A 26,976-nucleotide genomic window follows, 5' to 3' on the forward strand; every position below is an offset into this window, starting at 1 on the left:
TTGCTCTGCGGCAAGTGCTGGAAGCGTTTGCTAACAAAAGTAACAGCGTTGCTAAATCGTCTGGAAAAGTATTTGCATATCTCTCATTATAGGATCCCTAGTCGACACTTCATTTGATTTTCATGTTTCGTTTCGGGACATTCTTCTTCCCTATTGTGGACCCCCCAAAATATTCCTATAATGGACACTCTTGTGTTTATTTTTTATAGAATTGTAAAAAATCATCTATTTTTACTTTCCATAGCATTTCCTATGCATGTAATCAAATCGTAGGACTGTAAGGTAGGTTCTCCCGATGGAATTTCATAGCAAAAAATTTACATTGTGGTGTAATAATACAAAAACGGCTGGAGGGTCCACTATTGGTTGGGGGTCCACTATAGGGCACTATATAACTGATTTTCTACATTGTGAGGGTGAGATATATTAGAAAATGGGTAATCCACTTCCAGCGTGCATTGATGACAGATATGCAAATAGCATCCGTATAACGGTTCGGTTGCCAACGTTGACTAGTGAATAGCAGGCCATGACTTTGCCTCTTTCCTCGTAGGCCAACGAACGGAGTTGCACGCTCGATAAGACAGCACACTAGCGATCACACCAACGGATAGCTCGATCAACGGAATTGGGCCACACATTTTGTGATCCTGCCAGGTTAAGCCTGGTTGGAAATTATTGATTTGTAAGTATCCTTTGGGCGTGATGGGGAAATTTTTTTCTTCGTTTTCGACTTGTGATGTCGAGCGTGATGGAAAATCACCATAATAAATGATTTTTGTTTTCTCATCGGTTTCGACTAGTAGGGGAACTAGGTTTAAAATGCGCCAGTCAGCTAATACGAGCCATTGCATTTTCTGGGTTAATAGGCTAAATTAAGTTACAAAACCGATGGCAGCTGGCGCCTAAACATGTTTTTAGATCAACAAATTAAAACTAATAGTCAAGACATCTATAATAAAATTTTTAAAAATAAATTTGTTTTTTTCCGCCTTTTGATAAAATTTAAGCTTCCGTTCCCTTAAGGATTTTCCACTAGATAAAAACATTTTTTCAATAATCTTTGCACATGTCTGGAAAAACAAATTAGTAAAGATTGTGCCAAGTTACTAAAAAGTTAACTTTACTACATTTTTCATAGAAAAACACACATTTTATTAAAACCTCTGCATGCAGGATAAAACGCGCCCATCTAATGTGCTTGACTATTGATGTCATAGTTTGAGAAGGGCGTGTGCCGATAATAATTTATTTTTAAAATATTATCAATTAAAAAGTAAAAAAGTAAAAATTGAAAAGTCATAAAATAAAAGTGAAAAGTGATGAGTGAGAAGTTATGAGTGATGAGAAGTGAGAAGTGAGAAACAACAAGTGAGAAGTAGGAATTCAGAATTCGACTAAAAAGCCCTAAATAGTTTTATAATCAATCGTGAATTGTAAGCTGGATTTGGGATATGAGAACTGAGGAGTGAGGTGGGAGAAGCAAGAAAAAAGAATGAGAATTGAGAAGTGAGAAGCGAAAGGCAAGCAGTAAAAAGTGCGAAATAAGATGTGATCAGTGAAAAGCGAGAAGCAAGTAGTAGAAGGGGAGAAGTAGTAAGCGAGATACTTTGTGTGAGAAATGAGTAAAAAAGCATGACAATTGATAAATGGGATGTGAGAAGTGAGAAACGAGACGTGAGAGGTGCAAGGTACAAGGTACAAGGAGTGAAATTGAAGAATAGAGAAAAAAAGCAAGAATAGATGCGAAGGGGGAGAAGTAAATAGTGTGGAGACAACTCAGAATAGAGTTTTTTTCAGCATAGATTTTTGGACATCAAATAAATCCTTTTGGATGTGTAGATGTAGAATATTATAAGTCAACGGCAGAGGTTTTCGGTCATCCAAGAAATCCATGGAGTTAGGTCCTCAGATCTACAAGCGTAACTAAAGATCAATCGGACTGTTTTGAATGTGGTACATGCCCTTTTGGATGTGAAGAATAGAATAAGTCAACGGCCAAGGTTTTCGGACACCCAAGAAATCCCTGGAGTTCGGTCCTCTGATCTACACTCGTAACTAAAGTTCTTTTGTACTGTTTAAATTATGGAACATGCCCTTTTGGATGGTTAGAATAGAATGAACCATCGTAAGAGATTCTGGGTCATTCAAGAAACCCCTGGAGTTAAGCCTTAAGATCTACACCCGTCACTTTAAGATTTATCGGACTATTTCAAATCTAGTACTGCAAAACCTCTTTTTGCGCCCAAAACGGGGGAGCGTAAATGGAATCAGAGCGTAAAAAGAGGGAGTGTTATTTCGAATTTAGGGCGTAAAAAGAGGGAGCGTTATTTGTAATTTTGAGCGTAAAAGGAGGGAGCGCTATTTGGAATTTGGAGCGTAAAAAAAGTTTGCAATCTTTAAGGTAAGCAAAGTTTGATACTTAACACACTTTTAGTCTCAAGATGTGTCTTTTACCTATTTCGGTATTAGGGTCGTCCAAATTGTTTTCGTTATCATGGTCGTCCCATTGTTTGAGTGCTGAGGCCTTAAGACGTTCTTGGTACGCCAAGAAATCAAGAAGTCATAAGTGGTAAAGATCCTTGATGACGCACTTTAAGACGTTCATTATCATTTTCAAGGCTTTAAAGTTTTTCGAGAACCTCCTGGAGCGATGCAACCATTGCATATGTTGATGGTCATCCAAGAAAACTTTGGAAAAGGCCTTAAGATCTACACGCGTAACCAGAGCTCTTTCGGCTTGTTTCAAAAGTGGTACAACCCCTTTGTGGTATATAGAATAGAATGCGTCCATTGCATAGGTTCACGGTTTTCCAAGAAAACTCTGAAAAAGGCCTTAAGATCTACACGCGTAGCCAGAGATCTTTCGTCTTGTGTAGAAAGTGGTACAACCCCTTTGTGGTACATAGAATGAAATGCGTCCATTGCATAGGTTCATAGTCATCCAAGAAAACCCTGGAATAGGCCTTATTAGCTACACGCGTAACCAGAGCTCTTTCGGCTTGTTTTAATATTGGTACAACCCCTTTGTGGTACATAGAATGGAATGCGTCCATTGCATAGGTTCATGGTCATCCAAGAAAACCCTGGAATAGGCCTTAAAAGCTACACGCGTAACCAGATCTCTTTCGGCTTGTTTCAAAATTGGTACAACCCCTTTGTGGCACATAGAATAGAATGCGTCCATTGCATAGGTTCATAGTCACCCAAGAAAACTTTGGAATAGGCCTTGAGATTTACCCGCGTAACCAGAGATCTTTCGACTTGTTTCAAAATTGGTACAACCCCTTTGTGGTACAAATAATAGAATGCGTCCATTGCATAGGTTCATGGTCATCCAAGAAAACCCTGGAATAGGCCTTAAGATCTACACGCGTAACCAGAGCTCTTTCGGCTTGTTTCAATATTGGTACAACCCCTTTGTGGCACATAGAATAGAATGCGTCCATTGTATAGGTTCATAGTTATCCAAGAAAACTTTGGAATACGCCTTAAGATCTACACGCGTAACCAGAGATCTTTCGGCTTGTTTCAAAATTGGTACAACCCCTTTGTGGTACAAATAATAGAATGCGTCCATTGCATAGGTTCATGATCATCCAAGAAAACCCTGGAATAGGCCTTAAGATCTACACGCGTAACCAGAGCTCTTTCGGCTTGTTTCAAAATTGGTACAACCCCTTTGTGGCACATAGAATAGAATGCGTCCATTGCATAGGTTCATAGTCACCCACGAAAACTTTGGAATAGGCCTTGAGATTTACACGCGTAACAAGAGATCTTTCGACTTGTTTCAAAAGCGGTACAACCCTTTTGTGGTACATAGAATGGAATGCGTCCATTGCATAGGTTCACGGTGATTCAAGAAAACTCTGGAATAGACCTTTAGATCTACACGCGTAACCAGAGCTCTTTCGGCTTGTTTCAAAAGTGGTACAACTCCTTTGTGGTACATAGAATGAATGCGTCCATTGCATAGGTTCACGGTGATCCAAGCAAACTCTGAAATAGACCCTAAGATCTACACACGTAACCAGAGCTCTTTCTTCTTGTTTCAAAATTGGTACAACCCCTTTGTGGCACATAGAATAGACTGTAATAGACTGTAAGATCTACACGCGTAACCAGAGATCTTCCGACTTGTTTCAACAGTGGTACAACTCCTTTCTGGTACATAGAATAGAATGCGTCCATTGCATAGATTCATGGTCATCCAAGAAAATTCGGGAATATGTCTTTAGATCTACACGCGTAACCAGAGATCTTTCAGATTGCTCAACAAGTGGTACAAGCCCTTTGTGGAAGGGGCTCTCCTTAGCCGTGCGGTAAGACGCGCGGCTACAAAGCAAGACCATGCTGAGGGTGGCTGGGTTCGATTCCCGGTGCTGGTCTACGCAGTTTTCGTATTGGAAATTGTCTCGACTTCCCTGTGCATTAAAGTATCATCGTGTTAGCCTCATTGATATACGAATGCAAATAGGGTAACTTGGCTTAGAAACCTCGCAGTTAATAACTGTGGAAGTCCTGTCTCGTCAGAGCTGTTTAGCGTCCCACCTAACACCAGTACTTGGGCTTGTGCGCTTTGAGCGGCACACGGTCGCTTTGACGGAGCCTACTTGCGGATTCATGCAGCTTTTTATAGAGGTTTAACAAGGCCCACTGTCAAACCCCACCACATCCTAGGCTGGCGCCATAACTCGCAGATGGCCTGGGGAGGGACAACCTGGGAAGGGCCTTTTAGAGAGATCTTTTGGCTTGTTTCAAAAACGGTAAATGTTCTTTGTGGTATACAGAATAAAAAGCGTCCATTGCATAGATTGATGGTCATCCAAGAAAACCCTGGGAAAGGCCTGCACGCTTAACTAGAGATCTTTTGGTCTGTTTGAAAAGTTGAACATACCCTTTATGGTACGTAGAATAGAATGCGTTATTTCAAATTTTCATGGTCATCCAGGAAAACCCGGAAGTAAGACGTTAGGATCTACATGCTTAACGAGAGATATATCAACCTGTTTTAAATGCGGTACTTTTCCTTTGTGGTCCATAGAATAAAATGCGTTCATGGCATATGCTAATGGCCATCCTAGAAATTTATGGAGTAAGGCTTCTAGGCTTACACGAATATCTATAATAACACGGTACATGATCTAATATAGCGCCGTTTTTTCCTCGTTTCCTCTTCTCGTTCCAATTTATTCATATTTTGAATTTCCAAGGAATAAACAGTTTCGTACGTGATATGAATGAAGTTAGTATACTACCTGGAACCCATGACAACAAGAACTACTTGGAATGCGAATATATCAAAATGAGGTTGCACACCTTGTCAATAACTGCCTAGAGCTAATGACAACAACTTGAACTATTTGGAATGCAAACATATACCAACAGCCTCCCGTTCGGGGTTAATCTGCAAATCATAACTGTATCGAGTTCATACATAGTTCCTACTACCATGGGAACAACTAAAGCTACTTGGAATGCATACTTTCACTCAGATGAGGTTGTACAGCTTGTTATTTTTTCGATAAATGGCTTCATCACGGAGGTTAATCAGCAGGCCCTGACTCTACGGATTTCGTAGATTACTTCGAACCCATGACAATAACATGCCCCACATGGAATGCGAACATATACAGAATTTACCCGATTTTGTCATTCTCCGACTTTGTCTACCCTGATTTTGTCGACCCCGATTTTACCACGTTTTCGACCCAATTTTATCACCCCAAAAATTTTTAATTTTTTTTTGTCGTTTCTATTGTTTTCAAATAATACCGAAAACAACAATAAATTTCATGAAATAATTTTCACCGCCTGTGGTTTATTATGGATCATTACAGAGAATCTGTCAAGAATTTTGTAAGCCTGTTCGACAAGAAATTACGGGTTCCTTTCACGTATTTTGCCTTTTTCTATTTCATGCCCCCAAAATTTACTGGGATTGAAAAAATCGGGATGTTACTGTACCAAGAACAAGGGGTGTCTCACTGCTATTGACCACAGCGAATTTCAATCGAAATAAAGTCGATTTCAAACGAATGCCATATGATTCTGTTTGATCAATTTTGCAACGCACCTTCTACGTTTTGACAGAACTGTTTCTTTCCACTGAACTGTATTTTTTAATCAAAGCAATCGTGAATTTCGAGCGTTGTCAACGACATCATTTAAGTTTTTCTTTCAAAACAAACAACATTTTGCATGATTTCTGGGTTTTTGTTTTTTAAGTCATTAATATAATTTTTTTTCGTGTTTTAGGACCGATATTATTCTGGAACATGAATGCAGCTTAATGGTAACTGCAGATGTATAAGCCTGTCTGAATTTGTTTGAATTTATAAAGAAAGTAATTATAAACGCTTGGATTTATCTTTTTTTTCGTCTAATTAATTATCCAAATGAAAAAACATATATGCCGTCCGCTGGATTCCATCTTCTGTTTAGAAAATTTTACATTGCTTAACACAAGAAAAGACTCAAACTAGAGTTTTTTTGCGGTTCAATTTTGTCAATTACCTGACGCTATGAAATAAAGTGGAGGGAACGACCACTGTTCAAGACTCTGAAACTCTCGATCACTTTTAGTTGGGCGATCCTTTAACTTTGTTTTCTTTAATTGCTACATCCCATCTAGAACTTGGTCAGCTTTTCAACGTAGTCTTCTAAAAGCGCTTCCAAGTTATCAAATAAAAGCTTTTCTTCGCCTGCCATTGCATGAAATTGTATGGTGTACTGGCTACATTATGCCTTGAGAGTGGAGATTGTGTCCCACCCGAAAATATTCTAGACCGTGCCGAGAAACCATTGCAATTCCACATGTTTTCTCGCAAGGAACTGGAACTGGAGACTCAGTATATGACAGGTGGCAGGAATGCAATAACAGGCGATGTATGTTGGATCATTATTGTTATGTTATGTCACAGAAAGTCGAGAGCTGATTGATAAAGGGAAAATGTTCCAAGCAGCACGAAGTATTATCCGGGTTCCAACAAATGCAGTCAATAAATGTTCCTTCAAAAGAAAGGGATAATAATAATAAGCTTGTGACGAGGCTAACTAGCCTCAGGCAGATTCAGATGTTGTTCAAAATTTTGCGCTTACAAGATATACATTCTGATATTTGAATGGTAATGTACTCAATCACTATCACCGTTCAATTTGACAGATGACGTAAAGCAATTCGTTGTGTTGCTAAAATCAACAAAATGAGCTTTCAACTAATTTCGATTGCATCGAAATAAAGTCGCTTTGGTTGCTTGGTTAATTTTTGGCAAATAAATTCAATTTATTCTATGTGAGACACCCCTTGACCAAGAAGGGGTCACAAAAAGTGTTTCATGCTCAATAACTACGTCTATTACGGAGCCCACGACAACAAAAAGAACTACTTTAAAGAAAAACATATATCAAGAAAGGGCCATAGAACTTATTTGTTTTCAAATAACTGCCTCCATTAAAGAGGTTGATCCACCGACCTTGATTCTACGGAGTAGACTACCTGGAACTCACGACAACAACAAGAACTACTCGAAATACAAACATATATCAGGAAGAAGTCACACAATTTATTTATTCTTCAATAACTGCCTCCGTTTCGGAAGGTGATCCACAGACCTTGACTCTATGGAGTGTCAAGACTACCTGGAGCCCACGACAACAACAAGAACTACTTGGAATACTAACATTTACCAAGAAGGGGTTACACAACTTGTTTATTTTTCAATCAATAACAATAAATAACTGCCTCCGTTACGGAGGTTGATCCACAGCCTTGACTCAATGAAATTCATAGACTACCTGGCACCAATGACAAAAACAAGAACTACTTGTAGTACAAACATATACCAAAAAGGGTCACACAACTTGTTCATTCTCCAATAGCTGCCTCCATTACGGAGGTTGACCCATGGACCTTGATTCTATGGATTTCGTAGACTACCTGAAGCCCACGACAACATCAAGAACTACTAGGAATACAAACATATACCAATAAGGGGTCACACAATTTGTTTATTTTTCAATAACTGCCTCCATTATGGAGGTTGATCCACAGGCCTTGACTCTATGGAGTTCGTAGACTACCTGGCACCAATGACAACAACAAAAACTACTTGGAGTACAAACCTATACCAAAAAGGGGTCACACAACTTGTTCATTCTCCAATAGCTGCCTCCATTACGGAGGTTGACCCATGGACCTTGATTCTATGGAGTTCGTAGACTACCTGAAGCCCACGACGACATCAAGAACTACTTGGAATACAAACATATACCAAAAAGGGGTCACACAACATGTTTATTCTCCAATAGCTGCCTCCATTACGGAGGTTGATCTACAGACCTTGACTCTATGGAGTTCGTAGACTACCTGGAGCAAACGACAACAACAAAAACTACTTATAATACAATCATATACCAAGAAGGGGTCACACAACTTGTTTATTCTCCAATAGCTGCCGCCATTTCGGAGATTGATCTACAAACCTTGACTCTATGGAGTTCGTACACTACCTGGAGCCCACGACAACAACAAGAACTACTTGGAATAAAAACATATACTAACTAGGCGTCACACAACTTGTTTATTCTTCAATAGCTGCCTCCATTACGAAGGATGATCCACGGACCTTGAAACTATGGAGTTCGTAGACTACCTGGAGCCTACGACAACAACTAGAACTACTTGGAATACAAACATATACCAAGAAGAGGGCACACAACTGGTTTATTCTCCGATAATTACCTACATTACGTAGGTTGAGCCATAGACCTTTACTTTCTGGAGTTCGTAGACTACCTGGCACCAATGACAAAAGCAAAAACTTACTCAGAATACAAACATATACCAAGAAGGGGTCACACAACTTGTTTATTCTCCAATAGCTGCCTCCATTACGGAGGTTGATCTACACACCTTGATGCTATGGAGTTCGAAGACTTTCTGGAGCCCACGACAACAAAAAGAACTACTTGGAATACAAACATATTTCAAGAAGGGTCACACAACTTGTTTATTCTCCAATAACTGCCTCCATTGCGGAGGTTGACCCATGGACCTTGACTTCATGGAGTTCATAGACTATCTGGAGCCCACGACAACAACAAGAACTACTTGAAATACAAACATATACTAACTAGGGGTCACACAACTTGTTTATTTTTCAATAATTGCCTCCATTACGGAGATTGATGCACTGGCCATGACTCTATGGAGTTCGTCGACTACCTGGCACTAATGACAACAACAAGAACTACTTGAAATACAAACATATACCTAGAAGGGTCACACAACTTGTTTATTCTCCAATAGCTGCCTCCATTACGGAGGTTGATCAGCATACCTTGACTCTATGGAGCTCGTAGACTACCTGGAGCCCACGACAACAACAAGAGCTACTTGGAATTCTAATATATACCATGGAGGTGTCACATAACTTGTTTATTTTTCAATAACTGCCTCCATTATGTAGGTTGATCCCCAGGCCTTGAATATATGGTGTTCGTAGACTACCTGGCATCAGTGACAACATCAAGAACTACTTGGAATACAAACATATACCAAGAAGGGGTCACACAACTTGTTTATTCTTCAATATCTGCCTCCAATACGAAGCTTAATCAACAGACCTTGAATGTATGGAGTTCGTAGACTACCTACAACCCATGACAACAGGTAAAACCACTTCGCATCCAAGTAATCTTTGGATCCGCATGTAGACCTAAAGGCCTTTTCCAGGGATTTCTTGGATGGCCAAAAACTCATACTTTGATCACATTATATTCTGTGCATCACAAAGGGCAAGTCCCATATTTGAAACAATCTAAGAAATCTTTGGTTCCGCGTGTAGACCGAAAGGCCTATTCCAGGGATTTCTTGGATGACCAAGAACCTATGCTGGGTACGCATTCTATTCTATGTGTCATAAAGGGCATGTACCATGTTAAAAACCGTCCGATCGATTTTTTGTTGCTTCTATAGACTTTATAGCCTTGATCCAGAGATTTCTTGGACTATCAAGAACCTATGATGTAAACACATTCTATTCTACGTATCACAAAGGGCATATATCACATTCGAAGCAGTCCGATAGATCGTTGGTTACTCATGTAGACCGTAAGATCTCACTTCTTGGAAGTGTGATACATGTGCCATGCACAGAAAATCGTGATTTGGCTCCGTAATGCACAAGGTCTCATGCGCCCACCAAATAAATTAAAGAATAAACATATCTTGTATGCACACATCAACTAGTTACACGAAAATTTAGCAAAAAAAATATTAATTAACATTTCATTGCAGTTGAAACGAGAATAGGACTTTTCATAAATTGATACTTGATTCTTCTGTCAGTTCACTGCTGTTTGTTTACATTTTTAGGCTGGCGCGTTTTAGCCTCGGGGTGGCGCGTTTCAACCCGCATGGTTTGAAATTGCACGAAAATGCAGCGCTTCAAAATAAAATTGTTTTCTCGGAATATAATTGGTTTTTCGTCCAAATTTTTATTCCGTATCATAGATGGTAAGTTAAATTAGTGGTTAACACATTGGAAGTACATAATTTCGACCATTATCATAGTTAAATTCGAAGATTTGCTTAGGGGGCGCATATTGAACGTCTCTCCCCTAATGTCGAAGACGCTCTGGAAGAGCGTCGGATTAAATGATTTGGTCACAGAGAAACATACGTCTCACTCAACACATTTCCATCCTTCACCTTTTTAATTGTTGATTTAATTTTTTGTAGGTGGTTAATCAGCCACCGATGGCGCTTCCCTCGATTTTGCTTGTGTTTGACGTTTGTGTACTACTGCCATCTTGGTGCCGCTTGACCACACACAGTGATTTTAGCATTGGGCGACAATGTTTCCGTGACGATGATTTAGTTTACATTTTGTTCAAAGTGAGACGTCTGTTTCTCTGTGATTTGGTCATCGGTTTCGACTTGTAATGTCAAAGACGCTCTGGAAAAGCATCGGATGAATGATTTGTGATGTCGAAAACGCACTGAAAGAGCGTCGGAATAAATGATTTGGTCATCGGTTTCGACTTGTAATGTCGAAGACGCTCTCGAAGAACATCGGATTGAATGATTTTCTCATCGGTTTCGACTTGTGATATCGAAGACGCTCTGGGAAAGCGTCGGAATGAATGATTTGCTCATCGGTTTCGACTTGTAGTGTCGAAGATGCTCTGTAAGAGCGTCGGATTGAATAATTTGCTCATCGGTTTTGGTTTGTGATGTCGAAGGCACTCTGGAAAAGTGGTTTATTAAAAAATGTGTTATTTCTCAACTGTTTTAAGGTGATTATACAATCAAGCCATGTGGTGAATTTCAAATTCACCACACGGTTTTCTACTCCTATTATCAAAAGTTCAAAACCAGCGTAATATTTTTTGTACAATGCTGAAATTAAAGTCGATTGCTTAGCATGAGTAATCAAACGATCTACAGATATTGTGATCCCCATGGGCGTTGTTGTTCTCTCAATTCGTGCTCTTGAAAAATCACTATAAAAAGCACGTGGTTTCCAAGATGGCCGATTTGTGGCTTTGTTGTAAAACCACCTTAACTTAAAAAGTTGAAGGCTCTCTGGAAGAGCGCCAGCATAAATGATTCATCGGTTTCGATATGTGATGTCGAAACTGCTGTGGTAGAACGCCGGATTGAATGATTTGCCCATCAGTTTTGGCTTGTGACGTGATAAGTGATTTTTTTTCTCAAAGGTTTGACTTAAAGATATTTTAGTTACAAGATAAACATTGTCGCTGTCGTCGCTGTCCGGAACATCTTTTGCTGGCGATGAGAAAAGATCTAAATGTCAATGAAGGAAAAATAAATACGATTTGGCAGTTAGGTACCACACATGTTTTGGACAGCAGAACAAAGGGAACTGAAGCGACAATCTTTATCTGGTAACTAAAATATCTTTTGTTTGACTTAATCGATCTAAGATGTTGAAAGAGCTTCGGAGTAGCGCCGAAGCAAATGATTCGTTTTCTCATTGGTTTTCATTTGTAATGTCGAATATACCAAATTGAATGATTTGTTGTTCTTATCGGTTTCGAGTTAACATGATTTGTTTTCGGAATAATTGTTTTTTTTCCTCGTCGGTTCTCTGATCGTGGTGTCGAAGGTGCTTTTGAAGAGTATCGGATTGTTGCAGCTTTTGGTTGGTTGTGGTTGAAGACGGACGGATTGTTCGTGTCAAAGTAACGTTAATGAAAAAAAAACAATTTCTGTATGAATCAAGAAACATTTTTGTGCTGTCAAAATTTCAATCTAGATGAATGCTATGAAAAAAATATAAAATTTTCAATACTTTAAGAAAAGAAACTAATTCCGGACAAAAAAAATGGAAAAATGATGATATGTTTCATGTTGTGTGGTTCGTCGTGGAGGGGTTAATCTATCAGAAACTAAGAAATATCTCGGAATTATGTCAAAATTGACGTGACAAAAAATGGATATTCAGAAACGATGAAAAATGACCACAAGTGAAGTTCTTACCCTTATAATGATTGTTAAACGAGTGCTCAAGAGTATAATGCATTCAATAATGGCTTGGAAACATCCAAAAAAAACAGCATAGACTTCGAACGTGGAGTCCCTTCTCAACAGCATTTTGCTATCGATAACAAAACCCTACGTTCCTTATTTATTAAATTTCCACCCAAAACTAAATCCGCGCGAAGCCTCAAAACCGTTATGTAAATGCGTATCAAATCCGCGAAAATCGGGTAGTCTGCGTAGTCGCAACAATCCTGCGCTGTATATACGGAATTGCCTGAACGTATGCCCAAGCTTCGGTGTGTGGTCTGCATACAGGCCTCCCGATCCCGACGTCCATGGTTCGAACCTACTCTGCCGCACATTGCTTCTTTTTTTTGAATTGAAATCATCTATCATAAGACGGCCTTTTAAAATTCATAACGATTTCTTGTGCCAAACTTCCATGAAGCGTTTGAAAGAAATTAAATTAAAGTTTCGTCCAGTTTCGTCAGTACAGAATTACTTCTGACATACCTCGCTTTTCAATTTTTATTTTCGTGACTATTATTGGATCCTGGAGGATAACAAAACGGATTTATTTAACAATCATAAAAGATTTTAATTTACTTTCCGTCATCGACACCCTATCGTTCATTATTCTACCTGACGTAGAAAAACCTCGCTCGACAACGGTGTTGTCACGCAATGCAGCTAAATCTATTTTCATTATTTTAGTCACCTTATGGTATTTACGCTGGGAGCTTTTTTTGGAGCAATTTCTCGAACTTGATGTATTTTGCTAACAAATTTACATTTAATTTGGTTGATGTTAATAGTAGACACAAATGATTTTTATTTTCAACTTTTTTTTTTACAAACGGTGGAACGAACCATTTCCCGAAAAATAGTGACTTTTGGATGCAAATAGTGACTAGCCTCAAAATAGTGACCAAGTTACTAAAAAGTGACTCGCTACCAGTCCTGATAGAGCAAACCCAACTGTCACTGAATTTTATTTATTTTTTATCATATTTTACCTAAACAATTTTATTCCTTTACGGCCACACGCAACCAAATCCATAACGAACACAACAAACACGTTATGAAAAGTACATCTCATCCTTTTTCTTCTCGCCTGTTGCAGTCCGCTCTATGCAACAATGAGATTTTCCCATTATCCTATCTGTTATGGGGCACTACTTAAGCTTGTTGTCTATCTGTACTTCCCGGTGTACCAACAACAATATGGCGCTCCAGACAACCCCCGTCCCCCATACCACGTCAGCAAATCCCACTCTATCCTTCCTTCGCTACGGAAACTTCTCCGGCGATCCTTCGTCCATCGCTCAACTTAACTATTATTATGAGCGAACGAAGACGAGAAAGGACCAACGTCATTATGTTTTACGAGTGCCTACTTGAGGAGGGCCATCCCAAGCTCCCGCCCGAGCTTTGCGCCACGGTAAAGGGTCAACAAACGGATTATCACGCTATTGCGGGGAGCGCAAGGGGAGGAAAAACCGCCGCCACCGCGCCATGGCCGTTGCTATTTTGATGCACGCTGAATAGAGCAGTGATAATGGGCTGGGCGGATGCGATGAATGGATCCACTTGAGAAAGTTGCTTTAAACTTGGGCCCCGGTAAAGATGTTTCCTCGAATACAAAAGGGCTTTCAGAGGGCTTTGAAAGGCCTTCCTTTTGTTCTCCGAGCCTGGGCAGTTGTAACAATGGCCGTCCCATCCTGGAGCCGGATTGAGTAATTGGTCAGATTGACATTATGCTTAGCAGTAACAAAGGCAGAAGAAGATGATGAAGATGATGGGATCCGTCTGTGGTTTGGCACGTCGAAGTGAAGCTCCGAGGCCCTGAGCTAAGGTAATTATAACGCTCTGGAGAGATGCTTCCTTCCAGCAAAAAGAGAAGCACACCGGAGATGATACAAAGGCATGTCATGAGGCCGAGCTTGATTGGAGAAAAGTCTGTCTCGAACAGGGGGTGACTTCCACATGCTGTAAATGATTGCTATATGATAATGATGGAGAATTTCCACCCGAAGGGAACTGCCAACAAACATCAAACGAAATGTGGCTCCTTTTGTTAGAATTATACCACCAAGACAAACAGCCGTTTTGCCATCCATGTGTGTTTACGAGTTCTCTTTGGAGTAACTTTTCACATGTCAATAAAAATTTCTTCCGCCCATTTTTTCCCCTTCCCTCACCCGGCACAGCCTCCAAGGCGAAAATTCAATTTCGAAATCAGTCGACGGGAAGTTTCCGTCAGATATCAAATTGCCTCCGGGGCGGTTACGAAGCAATATATGATGGCTTGTGAAATCATTCCCTCCCACACGCTTGTCTGTGTATGTTAAGAAGTTAAAAACTTTGGCCGGATAAGTTAAATAAAAAAAATAAATATGAACGCACATGAGTACCGAAGGCAAGCGCCATACACAGCCACGTGCACGAAACCACCGCTGATTGTGCATTGCGCTGTGGGGTAGTACAAAGTTCGACTGGAAAGCGTACCGGGGGTTAAGAGAGGTGAAATAAAAATTGCAAAAGTTTTCCCTTCTTCCCGGCCGCCCCCGTTTTTCGCAAGTCTTGAGAATCCGAAATGCTTATTCCTTCTCGAGGCAAGCTTTTGTGCCTGGATTGTTGTGCATTAATTGAGAGAGAAATGTAATATTTTTTTATTTGTGTTTTAAATTGTAGTCACGAGGAATGATTTCAATTTAACTGTTTGGCGTGGCTGTTGTAGTTTGTGTTTAACAGATGTAAGTGATCAATGCTTATATACAATATGAGGAAAACGCAGACATTGCACAATTTGTCCTCAAATTATAATTGAAGAGGATAAAAATAATGATGAAGCGGTCTTTTAGCTTGTGTAGCGGAATGTCTCAATTTGTATATATGTTGAGTTCGTTTAAGGCTCAAATTACCGAGAAAGACAGCCACGTGCTCGTATACCCCCCTCCCCCCTCCCCCCGTAATAAAACCACCCACCGAGGAGAAAAAGCAGTCACCTGCTGAATGGGGGAAGTATTTTTGTTTCAAAACTATATCATCCAATAGCGAAGACATAATTATATCCGGTGGATGCTTCATTTGGTTGTATTTCGCTTTTTAAAAAAAACTGCCTTTTGCAACATTTTTCCCCAAGAGGGGAAATCGACGGTTTACTCTCACGTTCTTTTAAATATTAGAGAGCGTGAGAGCAAATCGTTTTGATGTTCTATCTATGTTTTCAGTTCACGTCGTCAATCACGGAGGGTCTGCAAATCGTTTTCCAGCTTATCGATCCACCTTGCTCGCTGTGCATCTCGTCTTATTGTGCCCGTTTTCGTTTTCGAGAAACAATTTCACCGGATTACTGTCCAACATTCTAGCTTCGTTCCGAACGATGGATTGTTCTCCCAAAAGCTGATGCAACTCGATTCGCCTCCTCCACGTACCATCCGTACCATCTGTTAAACCTCTATAAAAAGCTGAATATATCCGCAAGTAGGCTCCGCCAAAGCGACCGTGTGCCACTCAAAGCGCGCAAGCCCAAGTCCTGGTGTTAGGTGGGACGCTAAACATCCCTGACACGACGGCACTCCGACGAGACAGGAGGTTTGCGCAGGCCCAATAAGCCGCCTTTAAAAACAACTATTACGAACGACATAGAAGATAATACGACTCGATACAATCGGCAACGACCTAGGCGACGAATAAAGGATCACGATTGGAAGCTTGGAACATGGAACTGCAAGTCGCTAGGCTTCGCAGGTTGCGACAGGATAATCTACGATGAATTACATCCCCGCAACTTTGATGTCGTAGCGCTGCAGGAAATCTGCTGGACAGGACAGAAAGTGTGGAAAAGCGGGCATCGAGCGGCTACCTTCTACCAAAGCTGTGGCACCACCAACGAGCTGGGAACCGGCTTCATAGTGCTGGGAAAGATGCGCCAACGCGTGATTGGGTGGCAGCCAATCAACGCGAGAGGTCTCCAGTAGCATTGCGAGCAAAGGCGTAGGATTACCAATCCGGAGATGGCGAGTTCGATTCTCGGTCCGGTCTAGGATGTTTTCGGGTTGGAAACTTAATCGACACTATGGGCATAGTGTATCCTTGTACTTGCCACACAAGATACATACTCATGCAATGGCGGGCATGCAAAAAGCTTTCAATTAATAACTGAGGAAATGCTAATAGAATACTAGGTTGAAAAGCTAGGCCAATTTCCAGTTGAAATGCGGAGCCATGGAGAAGAAGAAGAAGACAATCAACGCAAGGATGTGCAAGCTGAGGATGAAAGGCTGTTTCTTCAACTATAGTATCATCAACGTGCACTGCCCACATGAAGGGAGACCCGACGACGAGAAAGAAGCGTTCTACGCACAGCTGTAGCAGACATACGATAGATGCCCACTGCGGGACGTCAAAATCGTATTCGGTGACATGAATGCACAGGTACGAAGGGAGGAAATGTATAGACCGGTTATCGACCGGATAGTCTGCACACCGTATCGAACGACAACGGCCAACGATGCATAAACTTTGCAGCCTCCCGCGGAATGGTGGTCCGAAGCACTTTCTTCCTCCGCAAGAATATCCACAAGGCCACATGGAAATCGCCTAATCAAGTAACGGAAAACCAAATCGACCACGTTCTAATCGACGGTAAATTCTTCTCCGACATCACGAACGTCCGCACTTATCGCAGTGCGAATATTGAATCCGACCACTACCTCGTTGCAGTATGTCTGCGCTCAAAACTCTCGACGGTGTACAACACGCGTCGGAGTCGTCCGCTGCAGATAAACATTGGGCGGCTACAAGACGGTAGACTAGCCCAAGACAACGCGCAGCATCTCTTGAAGATTACTGGAGAGATATTCGATCCGCCATTGGAAGCACCGCATCCGCTGTACTAGGCACGGTGGCCACGGATCAGAGAAACGATTGGTATGACGGCGAATGTGAGCAGTTAGTTGAGGAGAAGAATGCAGCATGGGCGAGATTGCTGCAACACCACATGAGGGCGAACGAGGCACGATACAACGGGCGCGGAACAGACAAAACTCGATTTTCCGGAGGAAAAAGCGCCACCAGGAAGATCGAGACCGTGAAGAGACGGAGGAACTGTACCGCGCTAATAACGCACGAAAGCTCTATGAGAAGTTGAACCGTTCACGTAAAGGCCACGTGCAACTGCATGGGTGTCAGGCCATTAGGCCGAAAGCCTTTAGGCCGAAGGCCATTTGGCCGAAGGTCATTAGGCCGAATTGACATCAGGCCGAATGGTCATTAGGCCGAATGGCCATTAGGCCGAATTAGCAAAAAGAAGCAAGAAGTGAAAAAAGTGAAAAAAATTTCTTTCTTCCACTCACCCCTTCTTCCTTTCTTGCATCTTCCTTCTTCTTTCTTCCTTCTTCCTTATTTCTTCTTCTTCCTTCTTCCTTTTTCCTTCTTCCATCTTCTTTTTTCTTTCTTTCTTCTTCCTTCTTTCTTCTTCTCTCTTTCTTCTACCTGTTTTCTTCCTCCTTCTTTTTTATTATTTCTTCTTTCTTCCGTTTTCTTCCTTCTTTCTTCCTTCTTCCTTCTTTCTTCCTTCTTTCTTCCTTCTTTCTTCCTTCTTTCTTCCTTCTTTCTTCCTTCTTTATTCCTCCTTTCTTCCTTCTTTTTTCCTTCTTTCTTCCTTCTTTCTTCCTTCTTCCTTCTGCCTTCTTTCTTCTTCCTTCTTTCTTCTCACTTCTGCCTTCTTCCTTGTGCCTTCTTTCTTCTTCCTTCTTCCTCCTTCCATAATCCTTCTTCTTTCTTCTTTCTTCTTTTTTCTTTCTTCCTCCTTTCTTCTTCTTTCTTCCTTCTTCCTTCTTTCTTCTTCCTTCTTTCTTCTTCCTTCTCCTTCCTTCTTTTTCCTTCTCCCTTCTTCCTTCTTCCTTCTTCCTTCTTCCTCCTTCCTTCTTCCTCCTTCCTTCTTCCTTCTTCCTTCCTTCTTCCCTATTCTTTCTTCCTTCGTTCTTCTTCCTTCTTCCTTCTTCTATTTCCTTTTTCTTTCTTTCTTCTTCCTTCTTCCGTTTTCCTTTTTCCTTCTTCCTTTTTCTTTTTTCCTTCTTCGGCCTAATAACCCAGCATCAACTGCATGATATGTGTAAGGACATATACGGGAACCTTCTTACAAACGAGCATGAGGTGATCCAAAGGTGACGGCAGCACTACGAAGAGAACCTGAATGGCGATATGGCAGACGAAGATGGCGGTATGGTGATGAACCTGGGAGAACGCGCGCAGGACATAATTTTACCGGGTCCGGATCTCCAGGAAATCCAGGAGAAGATTGGCCGGCTGAAGAACAACAAAGCCCTTGGGGTTGACCAACTACCAGGAGAGCTATTTAAATACGGTGGTGAGGGACTGGCTAGAGCGCTGCACTGGGCCATTACCGTGTCTGCTATTCAACATCGCTTTGGAAGGGGTAATACGAAGAGCAGGGATTTGGGTTAGGGACAAAAGGTCGAAAGAAAAAAGGTCGAAAGGACAAAAGATCGAAAGACAAAACGTCGAAAGACAAAAGGTCGAAGGGACAAATGGTCGAAAAGGACAAAAGGTAGAAAGGGACAAAAGGTCGAAACGACAAAACGTCGAACGGGACAAAAGGTCGAAACGGACAGATCGTCGAATGGGACAAAAGGTCGAAAGAAACTAAAGATCAATAAGATCAAAAGGTCGAAATGGACAAGCAACTGAAACGGAGAGAGTCAATCTAGCACCAGAGTTGCCCTACACAGTTAACAAAAACTCTGATCTTTTTTTTTCACAATTTTTAACAAATAAATAAAATTCATTCAGTGAGTACAACTAATAGATGGATGTTGAGTTTTCTAACTGTCACTTCGATCTGTCATAATGGTGCACGCCGCACATCAAATACACCGGCGTATTTTACACGCCGGTGTATTTTCAATGCGTGCGCCTGCGTGGCTCCGGAGTGCACTATTTTGACAGATCGAAGCGACATTCAGAAAACCTAGATTTTCATCTATTATTTGCACTCATTGAATAAATTTTATTTAATTGCTAAAAATAGTTTAAAATAAAAGAGCATCTTTTTTTGCCAACTGTAGAGGACAACTCTGTCTCGCGCAATACAAGTTTTATTCATTTCCTAAATCAACAATCTTTTTATCTCTAAGAGAACTCTCTAGATATTCATAATATTGTTTCATAGTAATTACTCCTTCTTTGAAAATTGCTCATTCTTCAACTTTGAATGATGTGATGAGTGTGTTATTTCTACTTCAAGTTAAATGCATTTCATAAATTATTTCGGAATACACCCAACTTGTTATCAACTTGTTCTTGATCGACCTTTTGTCCCTTTCGACCTTTTGTACTTTTCGACCTTTTGTCCTTTTCGACCTTTTGAGCCGTTCGACCTTTTGTCCTTTCGACCTTTTGTCCCTTTCGACGTTTTGTCTTTTCGACCTTTTGTCCTTTCGACCTTTTGTCTTTTCGACCTCTTGACTTTCGACCTTTTGTCCTTTCGACCTTTTGTCTTTCGACCTTTTGTCTTTCGACCTTTTGTCATAGATTCCAGGGATTTAAACGAGTGGTACAATGGCTGGAAATCGTACGTACTTTGGACTCCGCAAGACGCTCCGATCGAATAGAGTTCGCCGCCGTACCAAACTGACAATCTACAAAACGCTCATTAGACCGGTAGTCCTCTACGGACACGAGACCAGGACGATGCTCGTGGAGGACCAACGCGCACTTGGAGTTTTCGAAAGGAAAGTGCTGCGTACCATCTATGGTGGGGTGCAGATGGCGGACAGTACGTGGAGGAGGCGAATGAACCACGAGTTGCATGAACTGCTGGGAGAACCATCCATCGTTCACACTGCAAAAATTGGACGACTGCGGTGGGCCGAGCACATGGCCAGAATGTCGGACAGTAACTCGGTGAAATTGGTTCTCGACAACGATCCGACGGGCACAAGAAGGCGAGGTGCGCAGCGGGCAAGGTAGATCGATCAGGTGGAAGATGACGTAGACTGCGTGGTTGGCGACGTGTAGCCATGGACCGAGCCGAATGGAGAAGACTCTTATATAACGCACAGGCCACTTCGGCCTTAGTCTGAATAAATTAAAATAATAATCGAGCTTACATTCTTTGCTTAAAACATGATAGATCCATACGCTAATATAAAAAACGCAGTGATTCGGTTTCAGCGCTTATTGGAGTAAAATATTTTTTCGGCGAATGAGCGCGATGCTCGCAAGCGACTTAGCTAGTGCATGACCCAAGCAGCACAACTTGTTACACTACTGAACATTTCACTGTGTTGCAACTATTCGGAAAGAAACAATCTTTGCATATGTGCCATCAAAGATAACTCTCTTGCAATCTAAAAAGCGCAAGAGGTGGAGCCTATGAAAACATCTTTCGATTGCAGTAAAATTGCAATAATGTTACAAAATACTACAGCGGAAAAAAAATAAAACAAAAATATAAAACTGGATTTGATTTATGGATCTTGTGATTGATAGTCCTTCACTCTACCACAGCACCACTCAACACTTCGAAGGGACTGCATGTTGACTCACCATAAAAACCATACGATTATGAAGTTTTGTACTCGGGTTTCCTGTAACTTGATTGCACCATCACAGGAAAAAAAAATGTGAGTTGTCAAAACGTTGAACAATGCTAAATTAAACATGAAGACACAATCAACTTATTTGCAACTTAATTTTAACAAACAATTAAATTTTGAAAGACGCATTGAAGTTACATGGTAAATAATATGTAACTTAATGATTTTGTTGCGTATTTGCAACATGAAGTGCAGTATTCTTGGTTGTTTGTTTCCAAATGTCAAACTCGTATTACATTGCAATGTTAATGAAACATTGATCACAATTCGAACGTTTTTGACATCTTGATGTAACTTTTTCGTGCTTTGATGTTTTCCTATGCCTTTAATGAAACTGAATAGGAACAAGGTGCTTTTAGGAAGATGTTGCGTGTGCTACTTGGGGAGGCTTCGATGATCGAGATTTGAGCTTAATTTCGCCAACACTGCACGGAACCCACGAAAGAGTACTCTCATAAACAGGAAAGGACTTTTCTTATAAACCTTTATTGATTCCTTTTACATCAAGAAAAGGATTCCTTATAGAATTCGGGATGGATTAATCTCAGAATTCAGAGATGATTTCTCTCAGAATCCGAAAAGAGTCCTCTCATGATCCGGAAAGGTTTCGTCTCATAATCTAAGCCTATTCGGCCTAATGACCTATTCGGCCAAATAACCTATTCGACCAAACGACCAGTTCCAAATGACCAATTCGCCCAAATGACCAATTTTACGAAATGTCTGTTCGGCCAAATGCCTTGTTCGGCCAAATGACTTATTTAACTAAATAACCGTTCGACCAAATGACCTATTCGACGAAATTCCTGTTCGGCCTAATGACCTATTCGGTCAAATGACCTATTCGGCCAAGTGAACTATTCGGCCAAATGACCTATTCGGCCAGATAACCTATTCGGCCAAATGACCTAATTGGCCAAATGACCTTGGCTAATGGTCAAATGACCTAATTGGATAATGACTTATTCGGCCAAAGGACCTATTTTACTAAATAACCTGTTCGGTCAAATGACCTATTCGATTAGATGCCTGTTCCATTCCTCATTTTCTCTGTCAGAATCCAGGAAGGGTTCGTCCCAGAATCCGGAAAGGATTTCTTTAAGAACCTGCAAGGATTTCAACAAAAATTCAGTGTAGATTCTGCTAAGAATACAATAAGGATATTTTCCAGAACTCTAGAAAAATTCCTTTAAGAATCTGGGAAGGATTCCTTTCAGAATTCGGAGATGAATTTTCTCTCAACACTTTGGAAGGAATCTGCGCAGATACTGAGTACAATTCTTCTCAGAATTCGCGAAAAATTCCTCTCTGAATCCGAATAAGATTCTCCTCAGAAAACGAAAAGGATCCCCGGCATATTTCGAGAAAGATTTCTTTCAAAAGCTGACGAATTTCTCTAGGAATCCAGGAAGGATTCCTCTCTGAATTCGAGAAGGACTTCTTTCAGAATGCGAGAAGGGTTTCTCTCAGAATAGATGGCTCTCAGCACCTTGAAAGGATTCTTTTCTGAATCCTGAAACGATTCTTCTCTGATTCTGTAAAGGAGATTAGTTTCTGAATCCGTGGAAGATTTCTATTGGAATCCGGAAAGGATTTCTTTCAGATTCCGGGAAGCATTCGTCTCTGAATTCGGGAAGGATTTCTATCTGAAGATAGGAAGAATTTCTTTCCGAATCCAGGAAAAATTCCTCTCATAACCCGAAAAGCATTCCAATCAGAATCCGGAGGAGATCCCTCTTAGAATACTGGAAGGATCTTTCTCAGAATTCCGGAAGGATTTATTTCTGAATTTGGAAAGGATTTATCTCGAAATCCGTAGGTATTCCTCACATAATCCGGAGAGGATTGTGTCCAGAGTCCGGGAAGGATTTGTCTCAGAATCCGTGAAGGATTCCTTTATTGACCTGCAAGGTTTTTTTTGTGAATTTAGTGTTGGTTGGCGTACATCATCCAAGAAATATTTTATTCTGAATTTAGGAACACAAGAAATTTCCCAAAAATTTCAAAACTTGGGAAAGATGCTTCTCAGAATCCGGAACAGATTCCTCCTTAGAATGATTGTAATCTGAATCTTGACAAGATCCCTTCCAGAATTCGAGAAATATTGCTCTCTGAATCTCACAAGGATTCCACTCAGAATTTCTTTCAGATTTCGGGAAGGGTTCCACTCTGAATCCGGAGAGGATGTCTCTCAGAATCCGGAAAGGATTAGTCCATGTATCCGGGAACCCGGAACCCGGAGAGTTTTCCTTTCCGAATCAGGAAAAGATTTTATCCAGCATCTGGAAAGAAATTTTCAAAGTATCTGCAATATTTCTCTCAGACTTGCGGGTGAATTTCTTTCAAAATCTAGAATGGTGCTGTTCACAAATTGCGTAAGGCCGAGCGTTTGGTTTATACTAAAAATAAATCAAAAAATTAGCGTTACGTAACTTTTGAACGAATCCTACGGATTTCACTTAGCACCTTAGACATTTTTTTCTCTCTGAACACGAGAAAGAAAACGGAAAGAATTCCTCTTAGACTCTGAAAAAATACTGCCGCAGGTAAGTTGTTAGATGACGGTAAACCTGATGAAGCCCTTTTACGTAAGCTACAGAGCGATCATTCAAACAAATCTGGTGCTCTACATAATCTAATGCTGCGTGGTACAAAGGGATCTGAACGGCATTCTATCACCTACCTTAAACCAATACATCAAAGTTGCTTTCTATCTTCTATCCATCAGCCGAGTCTGCCTGTGCTGAGGCAGGAATATTGACATTCCGCCATCGTGTACTGGCGGACATCTGCCGTAAAGTCGCACTTTTCGTCACAGCAGCACTTTCCTTATGGATGGGTATCGTATCTTGCGCATGATGATCGGCGTCGGTATCCCTCCAGTGGCAAGGGTCATCTGGTGGAGATGGCACTCATCTAAAGCCAATATCAACATCTCCGTAACTCTACACTTCAGAAGGGGCGACAATTCGAAGGCACTCAGAAGGTGGTGGCAATTATAGAAAGCTAAATACGAACACCAAAAACACAAGTTTGCAAATGGGTCTGATTCTGCAACACTGTTATTTTCCTAGCACTGACGGCACCTGCTATTGTTATTTAGTGGGGCACCGCTTGGCGCAAAAACAATAGCATTTTGAACATTGCATCGTGTGGTGCCCCACATCTGTTTCCGCCAGTGTTATTCAATTTTTCAGAATGAGCAGCCCAAGCAGCCCCGTATCCAGGACGTCCTAGCTAATAAGCGGCAGTACACGTCTTCGAACCGGACAGGCCAGCCTCTCACATAACTGGGGGTGGTCGCTTCCGCATTTCTGACGAAGCCTGCGGGATAGAACAAATGCCTCAAGCTCCTGAATCAAAAGAAAGTCCACGGAATTCCCACCAGCATCAGGGATGCTCTAGCAGACGACGTCTCCAGTCTTGCAGCCCTCATGTCCTCCCTTGAAGATGGGGACCTGAGGCGAAATGCTTATTATGGAAGTGGTCTACTCTAAAACTAGCTCCATGCTAAACCTGCGTACTGATTTATGTCAAAGCTTGGAAATCTATCCGTTCTGAATCTTCGAATTTGGCTATTGAAAGTATGGTAGGATGGGGATAAGTTGAGGGTTTCAATCTTCGCCCAAAGCAGTTTTGACTACAATCTCCGAAGAACAGCGCACTACGAGAATCATCCTGCAAGAACCCAAGAACTAGACCTCCAATTCACCCACATTCTAGCTTTGACTTCGTAGCCACGTATCGTGAAAAATCTAAAGAATTTCCCTCTCCCTAGTAACATTTTGGTTTTATGTTGGTTTTATTACACTCTTGTAGAGTAAATTATGGTCTTCAAGAGCGTTATAAAACTTAAAATGTTACTTGGGCTCAGATTCGAAAGAATTTTCGTTTCAATAGTGGAAAAATTCACCCTGGGAATTCGAATGATTTTTTACTGAATATCTGGATGATTTTTCAATGGAATTTTATTAGACAATCGGAAGAACTTTCTCACTTTTTCCGTTCCATTTCCTTTTTGCACTATTCTAACGATTTACAAACACTTTCTGAGTTCCGGGTAATTTGTAAACTGTGTAATCTCTTCTACAGTTATTTTTCAAAACTTTCAATTATTTCTTTCGCTTTCTTTCCTTAGATGCTAAGTTTTTTAGAACAAATTGGTTTGGTTTCCGTTTTACTTCACTCAAACCGAAAGCCACAATCCATAAAAACAAAAACCACTTATAAATGGCTTCGTTACTTCATTCCACCTCGACCTAAGCACTTGAACATTCGAGAGTATCAAAGTTTCCACTTGCAAATCTTAAGATCGCCACAAGATAATCTCCCAACGATTAACTCAAATTACTTCCCCGTGAAAAGCCATCTGTGCACCTCTGCCCAGCGGGGCCGAGCAAAGCTCCTTCCATAAGTAGCAGACAATTAGCTCACCGCAAATCCGCGAGAAACTCTGCAGCCCCGCGTGCGTCTTTCAGCTTCCCATCTCCCATCCCCATGTACTACACACTCATCCCGAGAAAACTTTCAACTTTTCCCCAGTGGTTGTTGGTGGCGGTGAAGGCGATTCATAATTTCCCCGCCCAAAATACCTAGACGGCGCGCTTCTTGATACTCTGCTGCTTCGCAGCGGAAAATTAGCGCTTGGCGACCTTCGTCGCGCTGCCTCCACCCGTCAACGAGACATTGCCCATAAGTAGGTATGGAAACCGAACGACTACTTACCGCTAACGAACTGTTCGGTGAGCATTATCCAGCATAAGAAGATGAAATTAAACCAGCCGTAAACAATTTTCCTCCTCTTTGACATGGCCGCTGTGAAGGTGCTTCTGCTCTTGCCTCTGCTCGCGAGGTGTGTCCTGTCAGGGCCCCTGCTGCTATTGCTGCTGCTGCTGTTGTTGCCGATGCTGCCAGCAGCCCGCTGGTGTGGGGCTGCTGCTCGTCGGCGTCGTCCTCGCGGTTCACCGGTGGATGATGCTGTCGTCCTGGATTGGAATGGAAGAACGGAGAAAAACGAATCATCAGCATCGCCTTTTTGGTGGTGTAGGCTCGATAGGTTGGGGTGCGGGTAAATTGAGATCATTGCATGTAATGTCATGGAATTAGTGCTAATATCTAATTTGATTGTTGTTCCGTGAGGAAGAGCTTGATTTTGACCGTATAATTTAAAGTAGATTTCATGGGAGCTTCCTTCCGGATCTAGGGGGTAGCAATTCTGAATGGTAATGATTAATCACTGCCAGAAGCAAATGAATCGTGCAATTGAAAATTGTGACACTTTTCGGGCAAGGCAGCTGCTCAGGGTGACTTGCTTCATTTAGTGCAAACACAAAATTGTCTCAAGATGTTAATTAAGACACTGCAACAGCAGTCGGTGGCAGTTGCCACCTCCCCGTGCGCTTCGTTGGAGCGGATTTAGGTGAAGGAAGCAGAAAATAGAAACTTTTTCAATTTATCAAAATCAGAGATCCTCCTCTCTTGGTATAAATTGTTGTTTGGAAACCTTTTACGGGTTAAAGAGGTTTGCTTTCGATGCCGTTGTTGTGAGTTTTCAATATCTTTATTGAAGGATAGACGATAAATGAACGATGAAGTGATGGACTAGTATGGAGTTTTTTGTTTGGGTTCCCGAAAATGTTTTTAACAGTGAGATTAGAGAAAGATTGATGATGGTAGGCCATTAGCCACAAGTTGTATTTTGCCACTTTAATGATTTGAAGTTTGCATCAAACTCTATTGAGATAGTCCCAAATCTAATTGACAATCTCGTCAACAATTTTACCCCATTTCATTGGATCGATTAATAATTTTCAATGCCTTTAACTTTAACTTAAA

The 26,976-nt window shown here is 41.2% G+C and overlaps 1 protein-coding gene across 1 annotated transcript in view; it reads right to left on the minus strand.

Moving 5' to 3' along the window:
• LOC134222887 (uncharacterized) overlaps positions 1–26,976 on the minus strand; it is a 636,084-nt gene that overhangs the window by 62,428 nt on the left and 546,680 nt on the right. Inside the window, exon 3 of the mRNA XM_062702033.1 lies at positions 25,867–26,126. Coding sequence (XP_062558017.1) covers positions 25,867–26,126 — 260 coding nt within the window. The remainder of the gene's footprint in view (positions 1–25,866; positions 26,127–26,976) is intronic.

Source organism: Armigeres subalbatus, chromosome 1 (assembly GCF_024139115.2).
Source record: "Armigeres subalbatus isolate Guangzhou_Male chromosome 1, GZ_Asu_2, whole genome shotgun sequence".
Classification (NCBI taxonomy): domain Eukaryota; kingdom Metazoa; phylum Arthropoda; class Insecta; order Diptera; family Culicidae; genus Armigeres; species Armigeres subalbatus.